At 39.7% G+C, this 27,183-nt stretch overlaps 2 protein-coding genes and 1 pseudogene across 5 annotated transcripts in view; 2 read left to right on the top strand and 1 right to left on the bottom strand.

The window, feature by feature from the left end:
- Nucleotides 1–27,183, bottom strand: part of LOC148354264 (uncharacterized) — a 109,807-nt gene that overhangs the window by 19,345 nt on the left and 63,279 nt on the right. Inside the window, exons 1-4 of one of the 4 annotated variants that reach the window (XM_088351885.1) lie at nt 21,330–21,510; nt 10,928–11,096; nt 10,715–10,838; nt 8,981–9,151 (exon numbers count right to left, since the gene is read on the bottom strand). In XM_088351885.1, coding sequence (XP_088208011.1) covers nt 9,075–9,151; nt 10,715–10,838; nt 10,928–11,041 — 315 coding nt within the window. In that variant the 5' untranslated portion in view covers nt 11,042–11,096; nt 21,330–21,510 and the 3' untranslated portion in view covers nt 8,981–9,074. Of the gene's footprint in view, nt 1–5,138; nt 5,235–8,980; nt 9,152–10,714; nt 10,839–10,927; nt 11,097–21,329; nt 21,511–27,183 lie in introns of those variants that run through there. The other 3 variants (XM_088351887.1, XM_088351884.1, XM_088351886.1) reach the window with 3 other exon arrangements.
- The window catches only part of lrmda (leucine rich melanocyte differentiation associated), a 451,150-nt gene that overhangs the window by 372,793 nt on the left and 51,174 nt on the right, over nt 1–27,183 (top strand). The window lies entirely within an intron of this gene.
- Nucleotides 25,948–26,037, top strand: LOC148354266 (U2 spliceosomal RNA; annotated as a pseudogene).

Genomic DNA, 27,183 nt, shown 5'->3' with positions numbered 1-27,183 from the left:
GTGATAAATCAGTTCATGCCATTTTTTAGTCCAACAAAGTTATTGTTAAAGATTCCGCTTGAATAAACCTATTTTCATTCATTTTTTACCTACTTTGGGCTTTTCCTTATTCTTGGCAACAATAGAGGTTGAGTCGGGTTAGCTGAAGTGATGACTTGGTGATCGCTTGACCCAATTTAGGTAATTTTTTTAGTCAACCAAATAATTATTTAATATTTTGCCTTTAAATTATCATTTTTTATTTTAGAAAGTAACCTTGGTGTTTGGGTTTTGTCATAACAACCCAGTAGGTTGTATCAATATAGCCCAAGGCCATAATTGACCCAATTTGTGCTGTATTTGAGTCAACCAAATAATGATTTAATAATTTGCCTTTGAATAACCATTTTTCATTTGAGAAAGCAACCTTGGTGTTTGGGTTTCGTCATAACAACCCAGTAGGTTGTGTCAATATAACCCAAGGCCATAATTGACCCAATTTGTGCTGTATTTGAGTCAACCAAATGATTCTTAACGATGTCGCCTTCGTGCAGACATGGAATTAAAGGGCGTCCGCAGTCGTCAAGAACCCGGACGACTCCGGATTCCCGACTGTCGACAATTGGGATTTACAACTGCGAGATTACAAAGCTACCGAAACTATAAATTAGAGTGATGGGCAGAATTATGCCCGCCGCTTCCTGCTCTCCCCCTTTCAGTGACGCACACTCGCTTTGCACTGCGACAATGAGTGTGATTTAGCACCGACACCAGAGTGTGCGTTCACGTCCGTCTTCGTGCGTTCCTGTTTGTGTACTTGTGTCTGCTTTGCAGTCAGACCTTCCTTGGCCCACGGCCTGCTGAATAAAACCCCGCTTTAATTCACCCGCAAACGTGTCGCCATTAAACGACTAAGAATAGGGATCGCGGCTCGTAAATAGTCTCTGATTTATGAGCTCGCAACAAAGCCTTTGAGGCTGTCCAGGAAGGGAGAGGGAGATTGTTTGACAGAACGTTGTCAAGGGGAGAAAAGGAAGGACAAAACACACACATATGCAGTCATCCTTAGCTGGATTGGAGTTTACTTTTCGCAGGTCCGCTCCTTCATGGATTTTTAGCGTGCGATGTCTTCTGCTTTCTGGTAGGCTAAACAGTGTCCTCTCCCTTTTTCTGCCTGTGTCTGCCTTTGCGTCAATATTGTTGCAGTCCAGGCTGTACACATACATTACATACGTGGAAAAAAAATAAATTTTGAGTTTCTATAAAAGTCATGTCAACGAAATGCTCTGGACCACAGGGGTGGGAGATACTGTGTCAGGACCAGAACGGAAACAGACCCACTTGCGTTACGTTTCTCACAAGTTTTATTAAATGAAAGATGAAGGGCTGCTCCCAAGTCGCTCTCGGATTGTGATCCAAACACGGAAGTGGTCCTTCCGTAGCGAGCGATGGCGGTGTCATGGACAGAAAAAAAAGGGCGATAGCCGGGACTGAGAGAGCATAACGTGGCCGGGGTCAGAAACGGGTTGTTAGGCGGGACAGGAGAGCAGACGTGGTTGGGATCAAAAACGGGTCGTAAGTCAGGACGGGAGACCAGACGTCGTCAGGGTCAAAACAGGTCGTAGCCGTAGACAGACGGGAGCAAAAACAGGACAGGTGGGAGTCAGGGTCGAAAAAGGCTTACCTAGTATACACTGAGGTTCGCAGACGGATTGGCAAAAAGGGATTGACAGGACAGGGTTCAAACAGTGACAGGGAGCCAATCAGAACCCTCGGTGGTTGGCGCCAAATGAGCAGGCACAGGTGGTTCACATCAGTAACCATGACATACTGATAATTTTGGTATCGAACCATTCCAAACAAAAACATTGATCGATACAGATCATGATAATTGAATAATTGAACTGTTCCCCCTTGAGTTGGTTTACGATTACAATAAACACTGCACAATGATTTTTGACAGAAAAAATATTGCACTTATTTTTATTAAATAACTACATTAAAAACTTGAACAGTATAAAATATAAATAGAAATATTTGTATTGCAACTGTTTCAGAACCAAAGCCAAAAGAGTCAAGCCAATGTAACACATTACAAATACTGTATAACAATTTCAAAGACAAAATTAAAGTATCTTTCATTACACATTGTTTTGAAAATAAAGTCAGTAGTGCGAATAAAGTGTTGTCTCTCATTGTCTCTTTTGCCATTGTGACCACGGATTTGCAGGTATTTGTTTAGGAACAGTAACATGTTTTTTAATTTTTGATTGCAGCTCATTGCTCTCTGCAGGGTGAGCTTGTTCCATGGGTTTATGTAAATTGGTGGTGTTGACGCAATAGCAAACCACCTCAACACACAATCCACACATGGCGTTGTCCTTTTCTGTAGTTGGAAAATAGTCCACACCGCGCTGAACTTCCTATTTGCTTCTGCCTGGCAGGCAGGGTGCAGTAGCAGGCCAGTCGGGGAGAGGTACTAAAAGTGTGCTTGTCAGTCACATACTCAGACTTAGAATGTGGCTGAGGGGGCAGCGTGATGGAAAAAGGGCAGCGCTATCTGCAAAGGACACTGTGTACCGGAAAGAAACTCATATTCTGAATCAGAGAACTCAAACATGAACTCGCTGGCAATTAAAAATATATATATATTTTTTTAAACAGTCAAAGGAACCTCAAGACATTCATAGGAAATGAAATGATCTGCATTTATATACTGTAGCGCTTTTCAAGTCAAGACTTCCCAAAGCGCTTTACAGTGTGCTTCACATTTCCCAATAGCGGCCGTGCAGCCATGTAAGGCGCTAACCTGCATATTGCGGGTATTAGGGGTTCAGTGTCTTACCCTAGGACACTTCGTCATGCAACATGGAGGAGCCGGGATTAGAACTGCGATCTCTTGATCCCAAGACGAGCGCTCTACCTCCTGAGCCACTGCCGCCCCAATATGAATAAATACAGTCGTACCTCTACTTGAGAATTTAATTCATTCCGGTAGTAAATTTGTAACCTGAAAAATTTGTAAGTCGAGGCGCCTTTTCAATGTTAATTCGCTAATCCGTTTCGAAATGCAAAAGCGTGTGTTTTTTTTTTTTAAATCAATCATAAAAAAGCATTAGAACATGAAACGCATACATGTTAAAATTACAATACCACACCAAAAAACTTAAAACGAGAGCCACACAATGTAAAACATCAAAGTCGTTGGCGACCGTAACACAGGAGGACGTTAAAGAAATGCTCAAGCCTGTATATTGGGTTTGTTCTTTGGTTTAAATGTTTGTTAAACATCGTGGGTTTCGAATATCGCTGGACCTTTGAGGATTGCGACCCCCGCGAAAAACGAGGTATCGCCATACACACACAGAACGACCGGGCTAACAGTCTGCAGATGTGTCTTCTCTCTCGGCACGCCGTGACGGACAGAAGAGATAAAGCGAGAGAAGGAATGGAGGGAGGTAAAGGGGAGCGGGAGCTGGCATGGCGCTGGCTAATTTATCTGGCTGAGGGACAGATTAAAGAGAGGGGAGAGCGAAACAAAGTTCCGCCGGCTTAATCAACGGACAGCCCGTGAGCGGGAGATGTGATAAATCAGAGGCCTGCGCTACGATAGGGCGGACGGGAATAGCCGTAGCTCATCACTGGGAATCAATACCGGCTGCTATTGTTCCAGCCAGCATTGTTATACAGTAGCCGACGCTGCTTTGTTCTGTTATTTTTAGTGCGCCGTGTAAACAGGACAAAGGGACATGAAGGTGTCCCACCACCCCTCCTCTCCGTGTCTTTCTTTAGGTCTGACAGGAGCGAGGTTGTGGGGGCGGACCAGGAACAGGAAAGGGGCTTTGGACTTGTGATGGGAATTCACTCTTTTTAGAGGGCCGGCCTTTTTGGCTCAGCCAACTCAAAAGATGGTGATTCTTTTGGCTCCCAAACGGCTCTTCAGATCTTTGTTGCTGTAATCCAGGGGTCTACTCTCATCTCATTAGCTGCACTACTTATCCTCAGTAGGGGCGCGGGGGTGCTGGAGCCCATCCCAGCAATCATCGGGCAGTGGGCCGGGGACACCCTGAACTGGTTGCCAGCGAATTGCAGGGCACACAGGGACAGACCGGCCAATCCACCCGAAATGCATGTATTTGGAATGTGGGAGAAAACCGGAGCCGGAATGCCCAGAGGAAACCCACCCAAGCTCGGGGAGAACATACAAACTCCGCACGGGAAGTTCGGTAGCTGGATTTGAACCCACACAGGAGGTTCCCAAGACCATAGAACTGTGCCGCACACGCTAACCACTGCGCCGCCGTGCTGACCGTAATCCAGGTATCAACCTTATTTAAAAAAAAATTATATATATATATATATATATATATATATATATATCACAGACTTGCAAATAAATGGCATAAAATGTTCTTTAGCTGGAGGGCTGAGGGACTTTTCAGAGGCTCACAATTTAATTATGATTCCTGGCTGTGGGATTTATTACATATCAATTACTGAAGGGGATTACTTTTCCCCAATATGTGTCTCTTTCACTGAAATTTCATCCCTTTTTGTGTTTATCAACTGCAAGGCAAAACAATTGAAATCATTTACACTCCATTTTATTTACCTTTGGGAAACTCATGCAGCCTGCAAAGTAAAAACAAAAAAGCATCCAAACACTAACTTAAATGATTGATTTAATTATCTAAAAGTATGTATTTAAGAGTATTTTTATTGTTTCATGAAAATGTTTGCCTGAAAATGGGAACCTCAGGTTAGATTTCATTTATATTACAAAAAGGAGCTAATTCTTGTTTTTAATATAAATTTTGTATATTTGTATTTGTCAGAACCAGAACAGACAGTAGACCCAAAGGTGTAGCGTTTCACACGAACCTTTATTGAGGAATCGGGGAAGTCAGGCGCGGGGAAACAAATGACAGCGGTTGGGTGCTCGTTGGGGAAGAGAAGCAGGAAGCCCTCGAGGTCGGAGGACAGAAACAAGTTGAGGAGCCAGGACAGGAGATCGGAGTGTGGTCGGAGGACGGAAACAAGTCTCGCAACCGGGACGGGCGATAGGAACGTGGTCAAGTCAGGTAACCGGAAATGATCGGGAAGCCAGGAGAGGGAAATAGGACAGAACAGACGGGAGTCAAAGTCGAAAAGTGCTTGCCTTGCATGTGCGGAGGTTTGCTGACGGACTGACCAGGAGTGAATGTGATGTGTTTAAATAGGAGGGGAATCAATCAGGAAACGAGCAGCAGCAGGGGCTAAACGAGTCGGCACAAGTGAGGGCAATGGGTACACCATGACAGTATTACATTAAAGAACGCGTCCGTAACTTATTTTAAATAAGATACCATATTTTCTGCAGTTTAAGGCGCACCGGCTTATAGGGTGCACCCCTAGGGTTTAGTCTTTTGTGATATATTTTTCATATATAGGGCGCAGAAAACTAGACACATGGAATCAAAACTACAGTCAGATCTAGGGTTGTAAAAAAACATGTAAATGAAAATATTTCATTCGAATATAAATTAACATTATGACATCTGGTTTCACCACTAAAATCAACACTTTTACCACAAGAGGGCACTTTAAGATATCTCTGTTTCTCAAAGGCAAAGCAGTTACCGAGTTTAGTATGATTTACGAAAATTCAAACAAAGGTATGTCATGTTGTACAAAATGTTACTAAAAACAAACATTTTCATTGAAGTAATCACAAAATGTTTCATACTTAGGGACAATTATTGTTCAAAGCAATGACAAACAAAGTCTTGCAAGGAGCGTTCAAAACTTCTTGACCAGACGTCTATGTTCTGCGCTTTTCTTTTTGTTTCTATTTAGAAACAAACAATCAACATATTTACCACGAGAGGGCACTTGAATAACACTACAGTATACGTTTCTCAAAGGTAGGGCTGTCATTTTGTCCAGTTTTATCCAATGCATTTCTGGGATATCCGTCATACTTTCTAATTTCTGGACCGTTTCCAAATAATCTGGAAATCTGGTAATACCAGGGTGGGTTTCCTCAATGCTTTCTGGTTGATTAATGATCATCAGCAAATGCAGCTACGTAATGGTTTGGAGTCCCCCCCAGCTTTGGCAAATTCCAATTGACCTCTTTTGAAGGGAACCAGTTCTTGATTACCTCATGTGCGGTCCATTGAGTTTTTCCTTTCCCTCATGTAGGTTTTAGATCAGGGGATGGTGTAATAATAGTCTGTAGTTTGCAATAATCAGTAGTCTGTGCAGCCCTTTGAGACTCCTTGTGATTAAGGGCTATACAAATAAACATGACTTGACTTGATTAAAGGGGAGTCAGCTCCCTTCCTTTACTTCCAGGAGCCAAGTCATAGAGCCGTTTCGTTCACAAACGACACATATCTAGTTTGGATATCCCAGTGTCACCAGTTCAGCGGGGTCACGCAAGGGCCAGCGGCGGCATGATTACACCTTTTGATTTATCTGTTTTGGAGCCAGAATGCAGATAAATCTGGAGTCTCATCCCCGCCGTGGGTCCCTCGCCCGCCTGATAAACGGCCTAAGCTGAATAAACAAGCACCCCCTACCCCACAAACAACCCCCCACCCCCTCGTACTAGATGAATAATTCATTCCGGTCGCTGTTAAAACGTTTCTCGCGCCATCTTAAAACGGCGAAAGGTGCCAGCGTCATCGCTACGCGGACGCGTGAAACACTCGAGAGCCGACGGTTTTGTTCCTCGTCGTAAACTTTATCCCCCCCTCTCCTCTTCGCCGCCGTCCTCTAGCGTTTTCACATAAATACACTTTATGCAAATATGTCACGGGTTAGTCGGCCCGTGTGTAGACATTGGCCTGTCTGCCGCTTTATGACAAAGTTTAAAATCCTCCATTACGGTGACCCCTGCAGTAAATTCACCGAGTGGAAAATTGCCCCCCGGTTCTCCTTGTCGGCGCGTAGACGCCATCACGAGTGCATTTTTAACTTAATTAATTGGCCGCTTCTGTTGACATGAAATTTATGCAGTAATAATTTGCCAGCGTTGGGTGGCGTCGGCGGGAAATGAGATATCCATCAGTTCCGCGATCTGCACCAAAGAGCACTTACTTCTTTGTACGTACATAGTATATTCTTTAAATGTATCAAGGCAACAATAAATGTGTCGTTTCAGTAACTTTCTGCAAGTATCGTGCTGTCAAGCCTCATCTATCATCCAAATATATGATATGGTTATATTTATTCAGTGTTAATGTTCTTTCTCATTTAACTTAACAATTTTTGGATTTTCTTTTGCAAAACTGCCGAATTCTTACATTATGGTTGGTCGGTTGAATGGATCCCTTAACTACTAAGGTTGTAGGGGCACCATTTCCTGTGATTTGTCCAGGGTTGGGTAGGGTTACTTTAACTGGATTACCTTCAATTACTTTTGGATTACTCCAATACCAAATATGCTAATTAAAGACAAAATAAACTAAATATGAATAAAATGATGACTCACAACACGTGGTAAGCTTTCTCTCCTGGCTTTGATCTCTTTGATCTCCGGCAAAACTAACATAAAATGCGACAGAAACAAAATGAAAATAAATCCAAACAGCTTGCCAACATCATTTTTGCCGTTCCATGTAGTTCCCAAGCCTGCACAAAATTTAGTAATGTTATTCATATTTAGTTTCTTTTGTCTTTTATTAGCATATTTGGTATTGGAGTAATCCAAAAGTAATTGAAAGTAATCCAGTTAAAGTAACCCTACCCAACCCTGGGTTTGTCTTGGGCAAGTACAGCCTGGTCACACCTATTCCTCTCCACTGTATGTACTGAGCGTCTGCAGAGGGCGAAAGTGAGACCAAAAATTCGGATTTGGCGCGCTCCTCAGCCACAAATAAAAGAATCAGTGATAGTATGAGCAAGGTGAAAGCCAAGTCAAGCCACCCAGAATTTTTCTCAAATTGTGTAATCTTTTGGAAGAAATAAAACATAGAATAACAATTTTTGTCCAAAAAATCATCATCAAATCAAAATCTCATCTCATCTCATTAGCTACACCGCTTATCCTCAGTAGGGTCGCGGGGGTGCTGGAGCCCATCCCAGCAATCATGGGGCAGTGGGCAGGGGACACCCTGAACTGGTTGCCGGCCAATCGCAGGGCACACGGGGACAGACAACTCACTCGCTCAATCACACCTAGGGACAATTTGGACCGGCCAATTCACCTGACATGCATGTTTTTGGAATGTGGGAGGAAACCGGAGTGCCCGGAGGAAACCCACGCAAGCACGGGGAGAACATACAAATATATAGTACATTTATTTCTATATATTATTTCTGTAAATAGCATTAACAATTGGCTTGTACTGTACATAAAAACCTCACAACTCAATTTTTTTAATAACAACAACCCTGAAAAATTGGGTTTAAAAAAAAAAACCATAAAGTTAAATTGATTGGAGTACTTGATCTGTGCTTTTTATTTCCTTTACAATTTAGCACATTGTGTAGAGCAGGGGTAAACAACTTTTTTTAAAGCTAATAGCTACTTTTTGTTAATTATTAGCGTGACATGCTACCAGTTTACTACGAATTTCCAAAATAACAAAAATATTTTATTATGTTATTGCTACCTTGTAATTATAAGTAGATGTGTCAGTGATTTCATATGCCAGTCAGAAATCGGATTCCTTAGAAAATCACAATAACCCTCCACTGGTGAGCTATTTCAGAACCAGTCTTTGGGCTTCTCAGCTGATCCCTGTTGTAGAGTAGGAATTTATTCTAAACATTTTATTTGTGCTAACATTATTATTTATTTTGAAAACTGGTCATTTTTATGGAACATTAATTAAAGAGGGCAAAATCCAGTCATCACCTTATGTTACTGACGGTTCTCTCCTCCAACTCAGCTGATTCAAATGCCCAGGATCATTATCAAGCTTCTGGAGAGCTTATTGATTATTCACACCGGCTGCGTAGGTGGAAATAACCCTCTTAAAAAACATACAGAAATGAAGCCCTGTAGTTAAAATGGATTTTTGACGTGTTTAGTCGTCAATGGTAGTGACCAAGTTAAAGTTCAACGATATAGCGGTGAATACATTCTTGTGATCTGGAGCTTGGTTCTAGACTTCACATGTGGATATAGATGCAGTAGATACAGATATCCCTCGTTTTTTTGCGGAGATGCGAAGGTCAAAACCTGCAACGTAAAAACATTTGTATACTTATTTATTTTTTATCTATTGAATTTTCTATCGTACATTAAACCAAATTTTTACAAATAACGACTGTACTGTCAAATTATACTTTTAAAATTAATTGTGAGTATTGCACTACTGCGTTGAAAATCTTTTCAACCCTGATTTGGAATGATATTTGGTCGCCATCATGCGGACATGATTGGGCAAATACAATTATGGCATAAAATTGCTTTTACCTTCTTTTAAGTGAGGAGTCCAACTTTATTGGCGATAGAAAGCATCTTTCTCTGCCTTTTGTTGCTTTTCAGCGTCGGTAACGTAAGTTAGTCTAGGTGTTTGTGTATAACCTAAACTGCAACATTATTGACGCACAGGCAGACTCAGGCAGAAGACTGTTTGGATTGCAGAACACAATGCACAATGAAAATCTGCAAAGTAGCGAAACGGTGAAAAGTAAACATAGCAGTGCTTCTAATTGATTCTCTGTCACGCCCACCCCCGCCCCGGAAGAATAAATCCTCCAGCGACCCCAAAGAGTCTGTCTCCTCATATGAGTTAATTCTTTTTCATGGGGTCACTTGAGAGTCTGCTCCACTTCGTAGCCAAACTCCATACTCATTGCTTTTACTCTTTGCTATATACACGGACAGGGTTGGGTAGGGTTACTTTAACTTAATTACTTTCACATACTTTTGGATTACTCCAATACCAAATATGCTAATAAAAGACAAAAGAAACTAAATATTAATAAAATTACAACATTTTGTGCAGGCTTGGGGAGTAACGGAATACATGGAACGGCAAAAATGATGTTGGCAAGCTGTTTGGATTTATTTTCATTTTGTTTCTGTCGCATTTTATGTTAGTTTTGCCGGAGATCAAAGCGATCAAAGCCAGGAAAGAAAGCTTACCACGTGTTGTAAGTCATATTTCTATTCATATTTAGTTTCTTTTGTCTATTATTAGCATATTTGGTATTGGAGTAATCCAAAAGTAATTTAAAGTAATCAAGTTAAAGTAACCCAACCCAACCCTGTACACGAAGTGGAGAATACATGTAAACAAACACTGCCATCGATAGCGCCACTGCTCCCTAGTGTAGTGGAGGTGCTATCGATTATTTCTAATTTAAAAAAAAAAAAAGTTCCAAGTCAAACGCACGCGCCCCACTATTTCAGACCCAGTGCTTTATGGGAAGATTCTCTGATTGTGGTCACCGATGAGTCCAATTCTGCTATAACGGCGACTTTTCAACAGCGTACTCGTATATCTGAATACACAGAGCAGCCGTTGTCTTCCAGAGGTGCTGCACGACAACAAAGACTTTGTGATTAATGGCCGTTGGTGAAGGCAAAACTTGATGAGATTAAACAATTTCATAGCGCGAGTGTTTCTCGGAGGGCGGCCTGATTTGTGGCACCGCCGCCGCCTGTAAATCTCCTTTATAAACCTGCGAGCGCGCTCCAGGGGAAAAGGGGGCGCAATTACCGTTTAAAGGCGGCTACTTCTTTTTATTTTACTTTCCTCAGGTTGTCTCCTCCATCCGCCAGGCGCTCGCTCACCTTGCCGAGTCCTTGAAGGAGTCGATGCGGGCCGGCCATTATCTGGCCTCTCGTGGCCGTGCCGAGGAACGACGAGGCACTCCGTTTTGCCAGCGCTTTGTTTGCCCGCCGCTCGCTTCCCCGTCTGCGTAAATGGAGTAGGGCAGGATGTAATTAGAGAGCCGGGCTTTGCTCCGTGCCATAAAGATGACATGGTGTAATGATACAGCTTACAGGCCCGCTGAGGGTTCTGTCTCGCCACGGAGGATCTGTGTGCTCGTTTGCCGGTGACTTATGATCGGTGTGCCGGATGACAGCGTTATCGCCGCCGCACGGAGACTCAGACATGGCGAAGGGGCGGCGTTTCCCAGCTAAAGGTTGGCAGGGATTTTGAAGAAGCTAGCTGTAGATAGACAGATAGCAACAGCATCCTTATATACACACACACACACACACACACACACACACACGTAGACACACATTATATATACACCAAAAAACGCATGTCCAACTGCCATGGTAGGTCCTTACATAGGTAGGTAATTCGGTACATAGGTAGATCAGTAGGTAGCTAGGTACATAGGTAGGTCATTACATTCATGGGTCAGTAGGTAGGTAGCTAGGTCGGAAGGTAGGTACATAGGCCAGTATGAAGGTAGGTCAATATGTAGGTAGGTACGTAGTTAGCCAGGTACATGGGTCAGTACGTGGACAGGTAGGTAGAGGTAGGTCAGTACATTGCTGGGCCGGTAATTAAGTACGTAGGTTTTTACTAAGGTAGGTAAGTATGTAAAAAGTAGGTCAGTAAAACGGTAGGTACACAGGTAAGTCAGTTTGTAGCTAGGTAGGTACGTCAATACATAGGTAAGCACATAGGTCGGCACGCAAGTCAGTAAATATATAGGTACAAAGGTAAAGGTCAGTACAAAGGTCGGTATGTAGGTAGGTACATAGATCGGTATGTAGGTAGGTACATAGATCGGTACGTAGGTAGGTACCTAGTTCCGTACGTAGGTAGGTACGTATGTAGGTTGGTAAGTTCATAAGTAGGTCGGTATGAAGGTAGGTGGGTGCAAATGTAGGTATTGTATTGTATTTATTTGTTCAGCCAGTATAAACCATAAACATGATATATACAACAAATCCTTTGACACACGAACACTCAATAATGATGAAATAATAGATTTAAAAGAATAGAGTAAAAAATAAGTGTAGTGTATAATATAAGGTAATTATATAGAATAGTTAAAAAGGAAGAATATGTAAATAACAAGACTAGAGTAGACTAGGTCGGAGGAATGTAGGTTCGTGGGTATGTAGGTAGGTCAGTATATAGTTTGATATGTAGGAGGGTCTGTCCGTACTTAGGTCGGTACGTCGGTACGTATATTGGTAAATTAGTCAGTACTTGGGCCTGTACGTAGGTAGGTACGTAGCATAGCTACATAGGTCAGTAGCTAGGTACATAGGTAGATGCGTAAATTGGTACATAGGTAGATCTTTAGGTTGCGTAGGTCAAAATGTAGTTTGATACATAGGTCAGTACATAGTATGTAATTCAATATGCACGTCGGTACGTAGGTAGGTTGGTATGTAAGTCTGTGTGTAGGTTGGTACATAGATATATAGGTGGAAGCACTTGACTGTTGTCACCTTTTTAGAGAATTTTTTAACGAACATTGTATTTTTCCATAGCATATAGCATATTTTTCTACCTTTTGCTTTGATTGATTTAGACATTTTTAAACAATTACATTCACATATATATTCATTCACATTGAGATGCACAGAATTATACTTTTTCATCTTGTATTATTAATATTATTACTTATTAATTATATTACTTGTTTATCAATGTTATCATTATTACTATTGATATTGATGTTATTTTAGTCCTCATGATTAGCTTATCTACAAATATACGGGTTAATTTGTCCATTTTAAAAATGAAATATTGTCACAATCGTTTCAAATCATTTATTTCGTTCTTCATTTATTTCTAATTAGTGTTGATTTATTTTAAAATAACCTGTCAACTTGTCAGCATAACTTTGGAACAGAGGTGGGCAGCTTAGCCAAATATTTTAGTACTGTTACTTCAGGATAATATTACTCAAGTAGAAGTAAAAGTACCTACTTGAGTTAAAGTAAAACAAGTACTTGGTGATAAAATTACTCAAGTAACTGTAGCAATGTCATATTTATTGATTTTTTTCATCAAATTATCAAAGTCCATACAATCCACCAAAAAATACATTTAATCTAAAAGTTGCTCCTCCTATTCAGTGTTTTCATATTCGGTATTGCTAAGCGACATTTTAGATCTGTTTCATCCGTACACAAACTTTTGTGGAGGGGAATTGTTAAAAAACAAAGTAACAACTTCAATGTTGCCTTATGTAGCGGAGTAAGGGTACTATTTTTTTCTTCTCAAATTTACTCAAGTAAAGGTATAGGGATTTAAAAATACTCCTGGGAATACAACATTTGCCAAAACTTACTCAAGTAAATGTAACGGAGTAAATGTACTCTGTTACTACCCACCTCTGCATTGACACCAGGTTTGCGGTTGTGTTCAACGCAAATATGTTACTACAGAGTCAAATTCGCTGGTATCTGCCAAGTAATACACAGTGTTTTGACTCTATGGCCAGAAAACAGTCAGAAACTATTATAATCATATAACCTATTACTGTATCTTATTGTCTGTTGCTCTTGTCATGAGTTGTACTCTTTTTTTCTTTCTTAATTCACATAGTACAAAATTGTATGGTAATGTCATGATTACTGATGTGATCCAACTGTGCCCGCTCATTTGGCGCCAACCGCCGTGGGTTCTGATTGGCTCCATCTCACTATATGAACCCAGTCCTGTCTGTCCCCTGTTGTCAGTGCGTCTGCGTACCTCAGTGTATTACTAAGTAAGCCTTTTTCGACCCTGACTCCCACCTGTCCCGTTTTTGCTCCCGTTTGTCTCTGGCTACGACCTGTTTTGATCCTGACCACGTCTGCCCTCCTGTCCCGGCTTACGACACGTTTTGTCCCCGACTACGTCTACTCTCCCGTTCTGGCTTACGACTCGTTTACGACTCCGACCACGCCTTGCTCTCCCTGTCCCGGCTACTGACCAGTTTGTCCGTCCTTGACACCGCCATCGCTCGCTACGGAAGATCTAGTTCCGTGTTCGGATCCCAGTCCGAATCCGAGAGCGACTTGCTTCCCGTGTCCAGCGAACACCGGATCGTGGGCGATGCCCTTCCTATTTCTTTCAATAAAACTTGTGGTAAACGTCATACAATTGGGTCCTGTTTCCGTTCTGGTCTTGACAGGTATATACTAAATTTTTTACTCTATATATGAAATGCCTTCATTTTGATAACCAGCAGCAGATTAAATGTCAAGGCTGTCAAAGTAAAATAATACACAAATGATTAATTCTGATTCCTTTTTAGTCAAAAATGTACAGTACTTACTTTCCTTAATCCAACACGCCTCAAGTGTTCTTCTTTGTACATTCAGTTTTTCAATTCAAAGTCAAGAAAAAGGGCTTGGTTTGAAGGCAGGGTTGAGTCACAAACACCACAGACTGACTTTAGCATCGCTAAGTAACCTTGATGCTTCACTCGTGTGAAGAGCTAATTTCCTTTAAGTTGGCATGTCACTTTTTGGGGTGACACTTTATTTTTCTGGGATCCTCTTCAAATGTCTCCCCGGCTTCTAATTGCGAAAGAAGTGTCGGAGACAAGTCGGTGTGACAGGCCCGCTCCTGGAGTCTTCAATTATTAAAGAGCCTACACTCCGCAAAACAGGCCTCCAACTTAAGCAGAAAGGAAAGCCTCAGCGTGTGTCACACGCTTGAGTTGCTGTGTTTGTGGAGTTTAGTTACAGAAAAAAAATGGAATTAAAGTATTTATTCAGGTATAACACACATTTTTCTATACCTGTTATAGAATTGCACATTGTATACGAGGTTTTACAACAGTATATTAACGTATTTGTGCAACGATTGATGAGCTGACCACAATCGCAAAACATTAGAAGCAACAGTAATTGAACCCGGGTCACGGTGGCGGGAAACTTACCCACTAGACATTAGTGATTTAGATGAGCGTTCCATTTTATCTCATTATCATACTATTTTTATTCACTGTACCAGAGACAAATGTTAACGAATGGAGAAAACAGAAAGTCGTGGGCGATACTGGAAAATTCTGGGATCTGTCTGATCCAAGTAAATACATGGTAATTTCGATCAATACTGATAGAATATCGATACTTTTTGCTTGAAAATCTCATGATCATTGAGTAATTGAAAACCTTCCCTCCTTTGAGTAAGTTTATCATTATGAATAACAGCACGAAGATTTTGGCAACAAAATGGTTTTGTTTTGTTGTAAATATATATATATTGCAAAATTGAACAGTATTGAAAAACATAGAATTTTTCTATTACAACTGTTTCAGAACAAAAGCCGAGAGTCAAGCCAAAAAGTAACAATGTCACAAAAAACTAATACTGTATAAAAATGTCAACTACAGGACTAAAATACCTACCAGTGCACCATATTTTGCATATAAATGGTTGTCTCTCATTCAACTCTGTTGCCATAGTAACAACAGATTTACAGGTTTTTGTTATGATTTTTTACATTTTTGGTTGCAGCTCGATGCTCTATGGAAGGTGAGCTTTGTTCATGCCGTTATATAAATTTGTGTTGTCGCCACAGTAGCAGACAACTGTACCAAACAAATAACACCTGGCAAGTGTCCTAAACTCCCGGCCCAGGGGCCAATTGCGGCTCTCAGGAGGATAATTTGAGGTCCCCGCCCTATAATGAAAGTTAAAGAGACAGTGGGTATTATTTTGTCACTACATGTCACTGTATTCTGTCATGCCACCGAAAATGAGTGCTAAAAGCTCAACGGAAGAAGACAAGACAGAGACTCGAAGTGACTAAAACAAATGTTATTATTTTTATAAAGAAGTGAAATAATCAAATGATTAAATAAAAGAGAAAAATAGAAAAGAAAAATGGGGGAAAAAAAGAAAAGACTAAAGAAGTAAGACAAAAAGTAAAACTAAAAAAACAAATGGTAAGAGATGAAAAATATAAAAATGAGAATCATAATAAAATAAATTACTTTATTATTTTTTTCTGTAATTTACTCTATATTCCCATTTATTTTTTGCCTATTTTTAAATTTTTTTATACAACAACCTTTTTCCACTAGTTTTATCTTTCGTTGAGAAACGCTGGGTAAAAATTGGAAACAAAAAGCTCACTTTCAGTCTCTGTAGTTTGTAGTCTTCCTTGGACTCGTTTTTGGTTGTGATACACATTACAATGACATCTAGTGGACAAAAATAAAACACTGTCTCTTTAATAGAAGGGAATATTTTTAGCAACGCTGTTTTTTGAGAAACCCCCCTTGGCCTTACTTCACCTGGATCGCAGCTTCAGTGGCCCCCAACTCAATTGACTTTGAGACCCCTAACTTAGAGATTCGAGGTCTTAAGAAACATGCGTGGATATCAATGCATATCAAACAAGTCAGGTCTCAAAACATGATTTCAATCAAATGAAGTCCTAGCTAAAACGCGCTTTAATTTACCATGAATATAAAAATAAACTAATTCAGAACGAAGTTGAACTTAATCCGCGGCATCGGATCCGACAGAAAAGGTCAAACCGGACCGCAACGAGAAATAGCCGCAAGCTAATTGCGCGATTTACCTGTAACGCCGCCCTACATTTCCAATTTATATTGCCCGCTCTTATTCCGTAAGACTCTCCAAAGAAAGGTCGAACATATTTTAAAATTCTTCCCCTGAAGAACAATAACAAAAGACAAACAGTACTTGTTAGTATCCGTGAGTCACGACCACAGATGATTAATGTCCAGTAGCACTCAACCTTTGACTTTTTCTGCCTGGAGTCAAACATAAAACAAAAAACATGCTCTTGTGATCACTGATCAAATGATACGTATAACAAAGTGTTCATTGGAGTAGGACAGTTAATTATTAATAAACACAATGTCACGAATTTTTATATTGCTACATCAAACAATGTGTTTAATAATAGTGTGAATGCTTTGCCCCCCCAATATGCTAAACACTGTTATCCCACTTCTTTTATTTTTTTACTTGTTTCATTTATGTTTCTCTTTCAGTTCGAGTTATACTCGTACAGTAGCAATACCACCAGGTAGCTTTTTGTGCTACTATGTATTCTGACCATGGAATATTCAGTTTCTTGAAAGCTAACCAGCTAGCTAGCTATCAAACTGACTATTAGATAATAAGTAGGCTAGCGAGAAAAGAAGCTACCTTAGCTTGCGATCTGACTACTCACTTGCCTACCCCTTTAACGTCCATCTTCGCTCTGGGAAATCTTACATTATACCCCTCCACACATTAAAAAATGTTCTCCTCAGATCTATACGATGCATGTAGGTCACTCTTTTTAACTTAAGAGACGGTTGAATTTCTCCTAAAAGTGAGATATTTTATCTCGTTTCTGTTTAGAGGTAGGCAATTGTGGCTTTTCATTTATGTGTTTCGCTGCATGAGTCACAGTTTGAGATAATTTTTTCCAGCTAGCACCTCGCTAACTTTAGGCTGCCGAGGACTTTCATGTTCTGTTTGCTCCCGGTTGGCGCTCGTTCACTGCCCGCTGTGTGCTGTTTGGCCAGCTGGCCTAGCGTTAGTGCCGGTTTTGCCGTGTTTTTGGGTTCATTCACTTTTTGTTGTTGGTTCCCGTTATTAAGGAGAAGATTAGCTTGGCTGCTCACTGAGCTCTTTTGCCATCGAAGATGGCCGCCCAGGAGGGGACACGTGGTCTATTATCTTCAACACTCTCGTTCATTGAAAATTTCAACTAATTATAAGATGAGTTCATAGGATTGTAAAGTAGAAAATACATTACTGTTTTTTTTAACAGTATACAGTATACAATTTTTTGACATAACTTTAGGATAATGAAATGTTTGCTAGTTAGTTAGTATGCTAGATAGAACCCAAGCTAGCTTTCTTTGCATTGTTACCTCTCCCTTTTCAATCAATTAATCCACCAAGTGATTGAGTAAATAACATTGTGTTTACTGTATGTAGAAAATCAAATTACTGAGTAGTTGATTACATACACAAATCTTTTTTTTTAAAAACACTGCTAGAATGCTCAGACGTTAGCTAGCTTAGAGGCTGGTTTGTATTATTCATTGCACTGCTGCTAGAAGACTTAGAAAGTTTACCATTGTTTATTTTTCTGTAAAAACTTTCAAATTTTAAACAGTTGAACAAAATAACAATCAAAGTTGAGCGGCGGCATTAAATAGGTTCACAAAAGGCGTCGCCTCTGATCTAAATTGCGATCACAAGGCAGAAACGAGACGACAAACCAGACTTTGGCGCAAACGACACCAAACAACCAGTTTGATGCAGACCCAAAGAGAAAAGATATCAAAAGACGTTTTTTCTGCATGTCTTTTGCAAGTACAAAAAGCGAAAGTGGTGTCAGGAGAAAACAAAACAGAAGGCTTGGATTGTTGTTTCTTTTATTATTATATTTTTTTGCAACAATTGCTTTAAGCTAAAAACAAAATCTTCTCCAGTCTCCAGCCTCCCCTTAATGTCAGCTGTGACGGGTAGTTCGTGAACAAAAAGGCTCTATGAGCCTGCCCCTTTAAAAATGCTCTCACTCGTTCTCTCTTTTTCCCTCTCTCTTTTTTGATTTCTCTCTCCCTCTAATCCCTTACTTTCTATATTATTCTCAAATTGTATCTTTTTGTCTTTCTCTCCTTTGTTTTCTCTCCGTTTTTGCCTTTCCTTCTATCTTTATCTCTTTCTCTTGACACTCTCTTTCTTGCGCTCGCTTTCTCTATTTCTCTCTTTCAATCTTTCTCTCTTTCTGTCTCTCTGTCTTTTGCTCTCTCTTTTAATCCTTCTCTATTTCCTTCTTGTCTTCCTCTCTCTCAGTTTTCTTTCTCCTTGCCTCATTTACTTTCTCTATTCCTCTAATTATATCTCTTTATTCTTTCTCTTTTTTTGTTATCTTTCTGCCTTTCATTCTATCTTTATATATTTTTCTCATCCGACTCCCTCTTTCTTGCACTTTCTCTTTCTCTATTTCTCTCAATGTTTCTGTCTTTTTTCTTTTTCTCTCAATCTTTCTCATTTTAATCTTTCTTTTTCTTTACCTCTCCTCCATCTTTCTCTTCCCTTGCTTGTTCTCTCTTTTCACTCTGTCCATATCTTTTTTCTTCCTTTCTCTCTCTCTCTCTCTCTCTCTCTCTCTCTCTCTCTCATTATCTTTCTATCTTCATCCCTCTGTCTTTATCACTCTTTCTATCTTTCTCTGTGTTTCTCTTCCTTCACTTTCTTTCCTTCTCACTTGACACTTTCCCAAAATGTATCTTTCTTTCTCAATTTCTCTCTTTTAAAACTGTTTTCTCTTTCTTTTTATATCTTTCTCTTTCCCTCTTTCTATTTCTCTATCTTCCTATTTTTTCCTCTCACCTTTCCGTTTTGTCTTTTGCAATATTTGTTTCTTTCTTTCCATGATTTTATCTTTCTCTTTCTATCATTTCCTCTCTCTACCTTTGTCTCATCAATCTTTTTCTCTCTTTATCTTCCTACTTTCACTCCCACTTTCACTCACTTGCTTAGTACAAACAATTTGAAAGTTTAGATTATGTGAAATCGCTTTGATATTGAAAAAATAAAGGCTAAAATAATATGCGAGCATAAAATGTTTTCGAAAAAAATAATAATTTGGTGCATCACGTTTTATTATATTTAGCAGTATACCATTAGAAACAAAAACACCTGAAGAAGAGTTTGGAAGCCGAAAGAATCGTCTCTTTTCAGTGAACCGAGCCGAAAGGACAGGTTCTGGAAACAGAGCCGGAGAACCCGTCCCTAATGTCAGCCCCCCCTTTTGGCTCCAGCAGGCAGGACAAGGCCCTCCTTGCACTGTGATAGGTTGCGAACTGATGCTTAGCAACAACATTCCTGTGCCCCAAGTAGCAGTAAGCCTCTGGCTGAACCCTTTCATGTGGCTGTCAGGCCACATTTATTTCCTTTTAGCACTTTGTCTACTTGTCCAGATGTATAAGGAGATAAAACAAGCCGCTGTTTACAGCGCCCTCTCTTGTGTAATTAGATTGTATGGCCGCTCTGTCTCTGGCGGCGAGGTGAGGCCGGGTCGACGTAGGGATTTGTGGGGATGAGTCGGCATCGACTTCGGAAAAGTTGAAAGGAAACCGAGACCATCTGTGCGGATGTTCTGAAGTCTTTACATGCCTCCGTGTGATAATGCGCGCTGAGTAGTTGTGAGGTAGATTAACTTCAGAGCTGGCATCGACTTCGAAATACTTCAAATGCGACGTCAATCGGTTCTGAGGTGGAGTTTGACACTTGAAATTGTCGTACTGCATTCCCATCTCTGGTACATGCATATTAAATATTTGTTTACAAAATAGTATATAGCAAGTACTACTTGGATATATTATATGATAATATAATATAATAGGAAAAATGAAATTGTATTATCGATGGTTTGATCGTTTGAAATGACTTGAGCTGGTACAGTAGAGTAGTGGGTGGATGCAGAATGGGGGTGGATCAGGCATATTGATAATATAACTTGCGAGAGTCATCATGAACCTGAATGGGTTTGATACTTTAATTGCTTCCTTAATAATTGTTGATTCGTTGCAAGCTTTACATGATTATAATGTTTTTGAATTTCCTTTGAGCATCAGTGCAAGTCTTGGGGCCCATAGCTAATAATTGCAGTACACAAAATACAATATTTTTTTGCGTGCAAAATATTCTGAAGTGAACAAGGAGGAAAAAAAGTATCGTGGGAGGGAGTTTAAAATCCTGGATGACTTTCTAATTGTTCTTTCAAGTAGTCTCAACTGAGGTGTTAGTTTTCCATCCATCTGCTTATTCATCCCTCCCCCTTCCTCATGGTTGCACACTGGAAGTAATAATCAAAAAGCAAATTAAAACTTACTAAACAATTAGCTTTGGAAAAAAATCCTTAGAAAACCTAAACATCCTTACAAGAAGCCCTCATCTGAAGGGTCAGTTTGTTCTGCATCTATCTGCTTATTCATTCCTCCCCCTACTCTTGGTAACACACTGGAAGTAATATTCTCAAAGCAAACTACACCTACTAAATGTAATTAACTTTTTAAGAAAAATCCTTTGCAAACCTTCTAAATATCCTTTCAAGAATTGCTTTTCCGACCTGTTTATTTTCCATCAATCTGCTTATTTGTCCCTCCCCTCCCTAGCGGTAACACACCGCAAGTAACAATCACAAAGCAAAGCAAAACTTCCGTACTTAGTAACTTTAAAGCAAAAATCTCAAGGGAACCTTCTAACCATCTTTTCAAGAAGCCCTTATCTGAGCGTTTTATTTGCTATCTACTAATTCATTCCTCCCCCTCCTCTTGCTAACACACTGGAAGTAATAATCACGATCGCCCGTGGCTTTATCAGCATTTATTCCCATCACAACACGGAAAAGGCGCCGACAAGACAATCCCTGATGCAATGATGTATTATCCAGCGCCGGCCGTCATCTTTCATGGTGACATCTAACAGAGCTTCCTTCTCTCTTACTTTTTCCTGTCTTCTTCTGTCCATCCTTTCCTTGCCACGCACAGTCCTCGCCTGTAAATATGCCTCGTGTTGTCATGTGCCGAGGCGATAACTCACACTGCGCCGAGACAATAATGACGCGAGCACTCAACATATGCCCCGGGCCTGGCAAATTAAAACAATGCTCAGCTTGATGGGCAGACTAATCTGGACAGCGCAGGAAAAGAGTGTGAGAGAAGAGGAGTGGGAGAAAGAAGGCCACAGACTGAAGGGAGTGTTCTAAATACACATTGCAGCAGCACCTCCCTATGGTCAGTGTAGGTACAACAGTTTACTATATTGTAAATATTCCACTGAGGCAAAATAATATATATATATATATATATATATATATATATATATATATATATATATATATATATATATATATATATATACATACATACCAAAAAATATGTATCCAAAATGATGAATTATTTTCATATGACATTGACACATATAAATTTCTGTTGTATGCATAGAAAATAAAGTCCCTAACTATTGGCAGGATATAGATCGTTTTAAATACTGTTTTTCATAGATTGATGCATATGTTTTATAATTCTAAATATACTAATGCAAATGTATGGGTTCTACTGTGTTTTAACGTGTTTTAAGGGGGAAAAAACGTATTACATTGAGAAGGATTATTTGTCATCTTCCATATTAGATCATATAGTTTGTTTTAATGACGTTTATTCTCTTTTTGAAATTTAGTAAAATTAAAAAAGAAAATACAACAAATTGTTTTGCTGTATATTATAACATATTGTTTATTTTGATGGCTTTTTCCCCTGCTTTATTAGGAAAAAAGTTGAAAATATAGTAAAATTAAAAAAATACATAAAATAGGCAAAATCGTGTAAGAACCTATTTGTTTCCTTTACCAAAAACTAATTCCTGTAATGACAAAAAATATCTACTGTCCGCCATCTAAATAATAATTCTTTTAGATATTTCGTTCTTTGTTTTTCTTGATAATTAGGTTGGAAATAAAATAAAAAGTGAAAAAAACATACTTAAAATAAGCGAAAACCCTTGTACACCTATTTATTTTTTGCAATTTTAGATTTTTCTTACTAATATGTCATTTTAAGGAGTAACTTGCTGACTATTGATCTTGCGCATTATTCTTAAAATTAAGTTTTATCCTGCCATCTACCATATTAGATAATATTGTCCATTTTTAAGACTATTTTTGCAGATTTTTTTTAAATAGAATAAACGAGGAAAACAAATGCTGTTACTGCCCAATGATCTGCAAATGGAGCACTTGTTTTCAAGTTTTCATATTACCGGTATTTTTCCTACTATAAAACAATTACCAAAATTGTCAGGACCAGAGCGGAGACAGGACCCACTTGCGTGCTTTTCTCTTAGTTGTATCGGGAAGAAGGGAAAGGATAGTACACACAATCCGTTGATCACTGGTTGCGGGGCGAAGGTTGCTCAGACGCGGAAGTGGTATTTCTGTGGCGAGAGATGGCGGTGTTGAGAGCAGAAAAAAAACAGATCAGTAGAGACGGGGGAGCAAAATCGTAGTCGAGATCAGAAAAAGGGGTCAGAGCCGGGAAACAGACGGGAATCAGAACAGGTTAGAGTCAGGGTCGAAAAGCTTGCCTAGCGTAAGCTGAGGTTCGCAGACGGACTGACCACCGGTGACAGAAAGACGGGGGTATAAAAATTGCCAGGTACCCAATCAGCGTCCGGGGCAGTTGGCGCCAAAGGAGCAGGCTCGGGTGCCTCGCATCAGTAATCATGACAGAAATAAGTAAAAAGAAATCTGCCATGTTCTAGATAAGATACATATTTTTTAATTTCATGCACTGTTTAAAAATTATTTTTACTGAATAAAACAGTTCACGGTTCACGGATCTTTTAACCACCTGGGTCGTCGGGCACCGCTTCCCGTGGTGCGTCTTGGGCTAATACAGCCTTGCCCTTCCTCTCTATCTTTTGAAGTTGGGGTTTGCCTCCCCATTTGAAACAGTTTTGGTTTCCATGGTTATCAGTAGCAGGAGAAGCCTCTAAATCGGACTCAGATACAGCACATTCAACATCTGATCGCCGTTTTTTAATATATAAAGCATTATCCTGTTCTTCAGAGATGAGTTAGGTCCCAGCATTGACAGGCAGCGGCCTTAGCTTCCCCCCAAAGACTTTGACGGACTATTGTAAAAAAGCATTAATTTAAGAGAACATTTTCACCCAAAATGTGCAATAACATTAAATGTATGTGTGTTTTCCAAATGTCCCTCGAATAACTTGTAAATTTGAAAGCCAATCCTTGTCACCAGTCAATCCTGCTGTCCTGGATTATTGACTGAAGTATAATAAGTGCAGGCAACCAGCAGAGAGGGGGAGATCAGTACAAGGCGAGGGGGGTGGAGGCGGTTATAGGAGTGCTCGATTGATGTTCTCTGTGGGTGGGGCAGAATCATCACGGCAGATCGGACCAGCGAATCTTGTTGAATGAATTTAACTCGTTTGATCAGCGAGCGTGAGTTGAATGGACGCTGTCGTCTTGAAAGCAAGGTGACTCTAGTCCCTCGGGGATAAATGTAAGGCGGTCCGGGGAGAATGCTCAATTCACTCCCTTGCCTCCTAGTGCAAGAGTTTGTGTGTGGTATTGCTAATAATGTGCAAGATGAATTGTCAGCAAGCAGATGGATTAAAGGCAAGAGGAGAGGCCCGGGTTTGTGATCTTCCAAGCAAGACAGGAAATGAAGCAGCGGGGGTAAATATAATCACAATGCCTCAGGGGGGGTGCATAAGAGTGGAAACCCCTAAAGTGGAGCCCCCAAATATGGTGCATACAAAGTTAGTGTACAAAATAAGCTTGGAAAAAAGATTTTGGAGAATTTTCCAAAAATAGATGACCAATGATGAGATCATGTAAATTTATAGTATTTTGGGAAACATGAAGATAGAAAAAAATAAAATTTAAAAATAAATATATGGAGATGGATCAAGGGTCACCAACTTTTTTTAGATTAGTGAGCTGCAAAAAAAAAGAGCGTGATGAAATTTAGGGTCCCACTTGGTTCACGTCCAATCCCATTTCAAAATTTCCAAGAACAATATGTATTTGTCCCAGGTTTTACACAATTGTTGGTAGAGAGAAAGGAGGAGGATTATAGGAAAAAACGACCCTTGGAAACTGTAAAATATATACAGACACTGCCCTACTTACGAACGAGACAGGTTCCGGACGATTGTTTGTAAGTTGAATTTGTTCGTAAGTTGATTCAGTGCTATATTTTGTGTGTTTATAGTTTATATACGTATGTTTAAGGCTTGTATAGGTAACCTGTATTATTTTTGTACTAAAAAAATAAACATTTCATAAAAAAATATCCTCTGCAAAGATAAATAAAGTTAAGTGTAATGTTTGGAAGATTAGCTTCAAGAGGTCCTCCTTCTTGTTAGAGAGTGGCGAAAAAAAGCGATTCAACCATTTTCTCAACCGCATTAAGCTTTCTTATTGCAATTTTGTTTCAAAAGAAACGGCTGGCCTCTTCTTTACACTTTACACCAACCATGGATGCACGAGATATTAAACGATAAAGATGTCAAAGTTCTTAGCGCGCTGGAGATAGTATAGACAGTATAGAATGTTTACACACAAACTAGGAAGAGGAGGCAGATTTTTTTTTCCAGGGTGGATGCTGGGTGAGCTCTCACAGCGCCACATGCCGGTTGCAGCGGAAAGAAGTACTACAGTACTGTCCTGAACTCAGAAAAAGGTGCACACAATACAAAATCTAACTTATAGAAACGTCGGGATATTTTTCGACATCCCGAGAAAAATGTACATATCTACCGTTTATCATAAGTCATGGTCGTAAGTAGGGGAGCGTCTCTATCGTGATTCAACAATGTGATCATTTCTAAATAGACTATCAAATGATCTTATGGTGATTTAAGATATGGTAATGTGTTTCAATGATTGATGGAATTAGCATCCCAAGCTATTTTGGGGACGGGTCTCTTTTGAAACTTTGGTTTCAACCTACCATCTCTTATTTTCTTTTGAAGTGATTCGTTCATTTTGTGTTGTTGTTGTCGTTACATGATTGAAAATACAAAAACCACAAACACTAATTACCACAAAGAGCGACCAGTTTAATAAGCGTTCTCAAATTAACAACTTATCATGTTATTGCGATTTTATTATTATGTTATTAACAGGTTGTTAAATGAGTGCAGTCGATTTTAAACAAATTCTAAGTCAACCAACAAATGATGATCCACTCATTAAGTTATACAGTAGACCCCGGAAATTTTAATATTTTCACGTTATGATGTGAAACACATTTGTTTTTTAGGTCTGTTGTCGCAGCGGACAATAGTGGATATATATTTTTCCCACCCTTAACTTTAGAAATATACATTTTGTTTCCTTGGATTATTTTCAATGGGACCCGGACTTTACGAGTCTGCATCATACCTTAATTACGGGTATCATTTTCCGCTCATGATGCCGACTGTAGTTCTGGAATTGTGTACTAACTGTGGTTTTGTAGTGTATTATGATTTGACCGATGCACGTAACCATTAGAATCGCGTCTGGGTTTGTGTAACATAAGGGCATTAAGGCTCTGATTTTTGCAATTGGGAGATGGAATAAGAGCTTGTTCTGTCCACCCCACGCATCGGCCCGGTATTGCAGTACCTCCGGGAACGGTGCATTCGCACTGATCGCTGCTTGGCATTGTGGCTAGGAGCTTGACTCAGCCTCTTGGCTGGAAGCAAGTGTCTCGGCCTCTTGGCTTTGTAGCGTATTATGATTTGACCGATGACGGATAATGGATAATTGATAAAGAATATAGAACAATAAACCTTACAACCCCCCCAACACCCCCCCACCCCTGAGTGTCTCGGCCTATTGGATTTCAAGTGTATCATGATATAACCAATAATGGATAATTATTAATTGATAAAGAAAAAAGAACTATAGATCTACAAATGTAATTACAGTGGCACAACTTACAGCCTGGTCTGGATTAAACTTGTGATTGCGTCACAAGTTTTAATGCGGGCGCAGGCTGCTTATATAAAGGGTCAGCTTGTGTAAGTGCAAAAGTGGCAAATCACCTGAAAAATGGTGGGTGCGGCTTATAATCAGGTGCGCTCTATAGTCCGGAATTTACGGTAGATGGAAATCCTTTTTGTGTTTAATACGTTTTTATTTTTCCTTCAAGTCCTTCCGTAGGAGCAATAAGCTCCCTAAGTGCTTTGCTATGCATTCCTAAACTAACAACTTATCATGTTATTACTATGTTGTTACTATGTCAAGTCATATTTACTTGTATAGCCCGTAATAACAAAAAGTCTCAAAGGGCTGCACAGGATACGATTACATCATACCCTGATCTTAAACCAACATGCGCGCAAGGAACACCTCAAAAACCTAAACATAAGGGAAATAAGAAACTTTGAGAAGGGGCCTCAAAAGTGGTCAATTCATGTTATTATTATGTTATTAACAGGTTGTCATTATCAGAAGTAGAGTTAAAGTGTGTTGTGTTCAAATTAAAATTAATGAACATAAATGTCCAAAAGAGCATGGTTCAAATGTTGATTTTTTTTGAAAAAGTTTTTGCAAATGAAACATATTTCTGTATCATATACTAGCTAGCATGTAGCAGGGGACTCACAGTGTAGCCTAAAAATGACCGCAGTCGATTTCCACTTGGAAACTTGTACTTTATATGTCGTCCAAAAATGATTTCTGCTAGATGGAAATCCTTTGTGTATTTAATACGTTCTCCTCATTCTTACAAGTCCTTCCATAGTGGGAATGAAGCTCCCTAAGCGCTTTCTTTCCTCATGG

The sequence above is a fragment of the Urocampus carinirostris genome, chromosome 13 (assembly GCF_059441175.1).
Source record: "Urocampus carinirostris isolate Australia breed hairy pipefish chromosome 13, RoL_Ucar_1.0, whole genome shotgun sequence".
In the NCBI taxonomy this organism is placed as follows: Eukaryota; Metazoa; Chordata; class Actinopteri; order Syngnathiformes; family Syngnathidae; genus Urocampus; species Urocampus carinirostris.
Note: the sequence above shows the minus strand (reverse complement) of the source record. Positions and strands in the feature narration are given on the sequence as shown.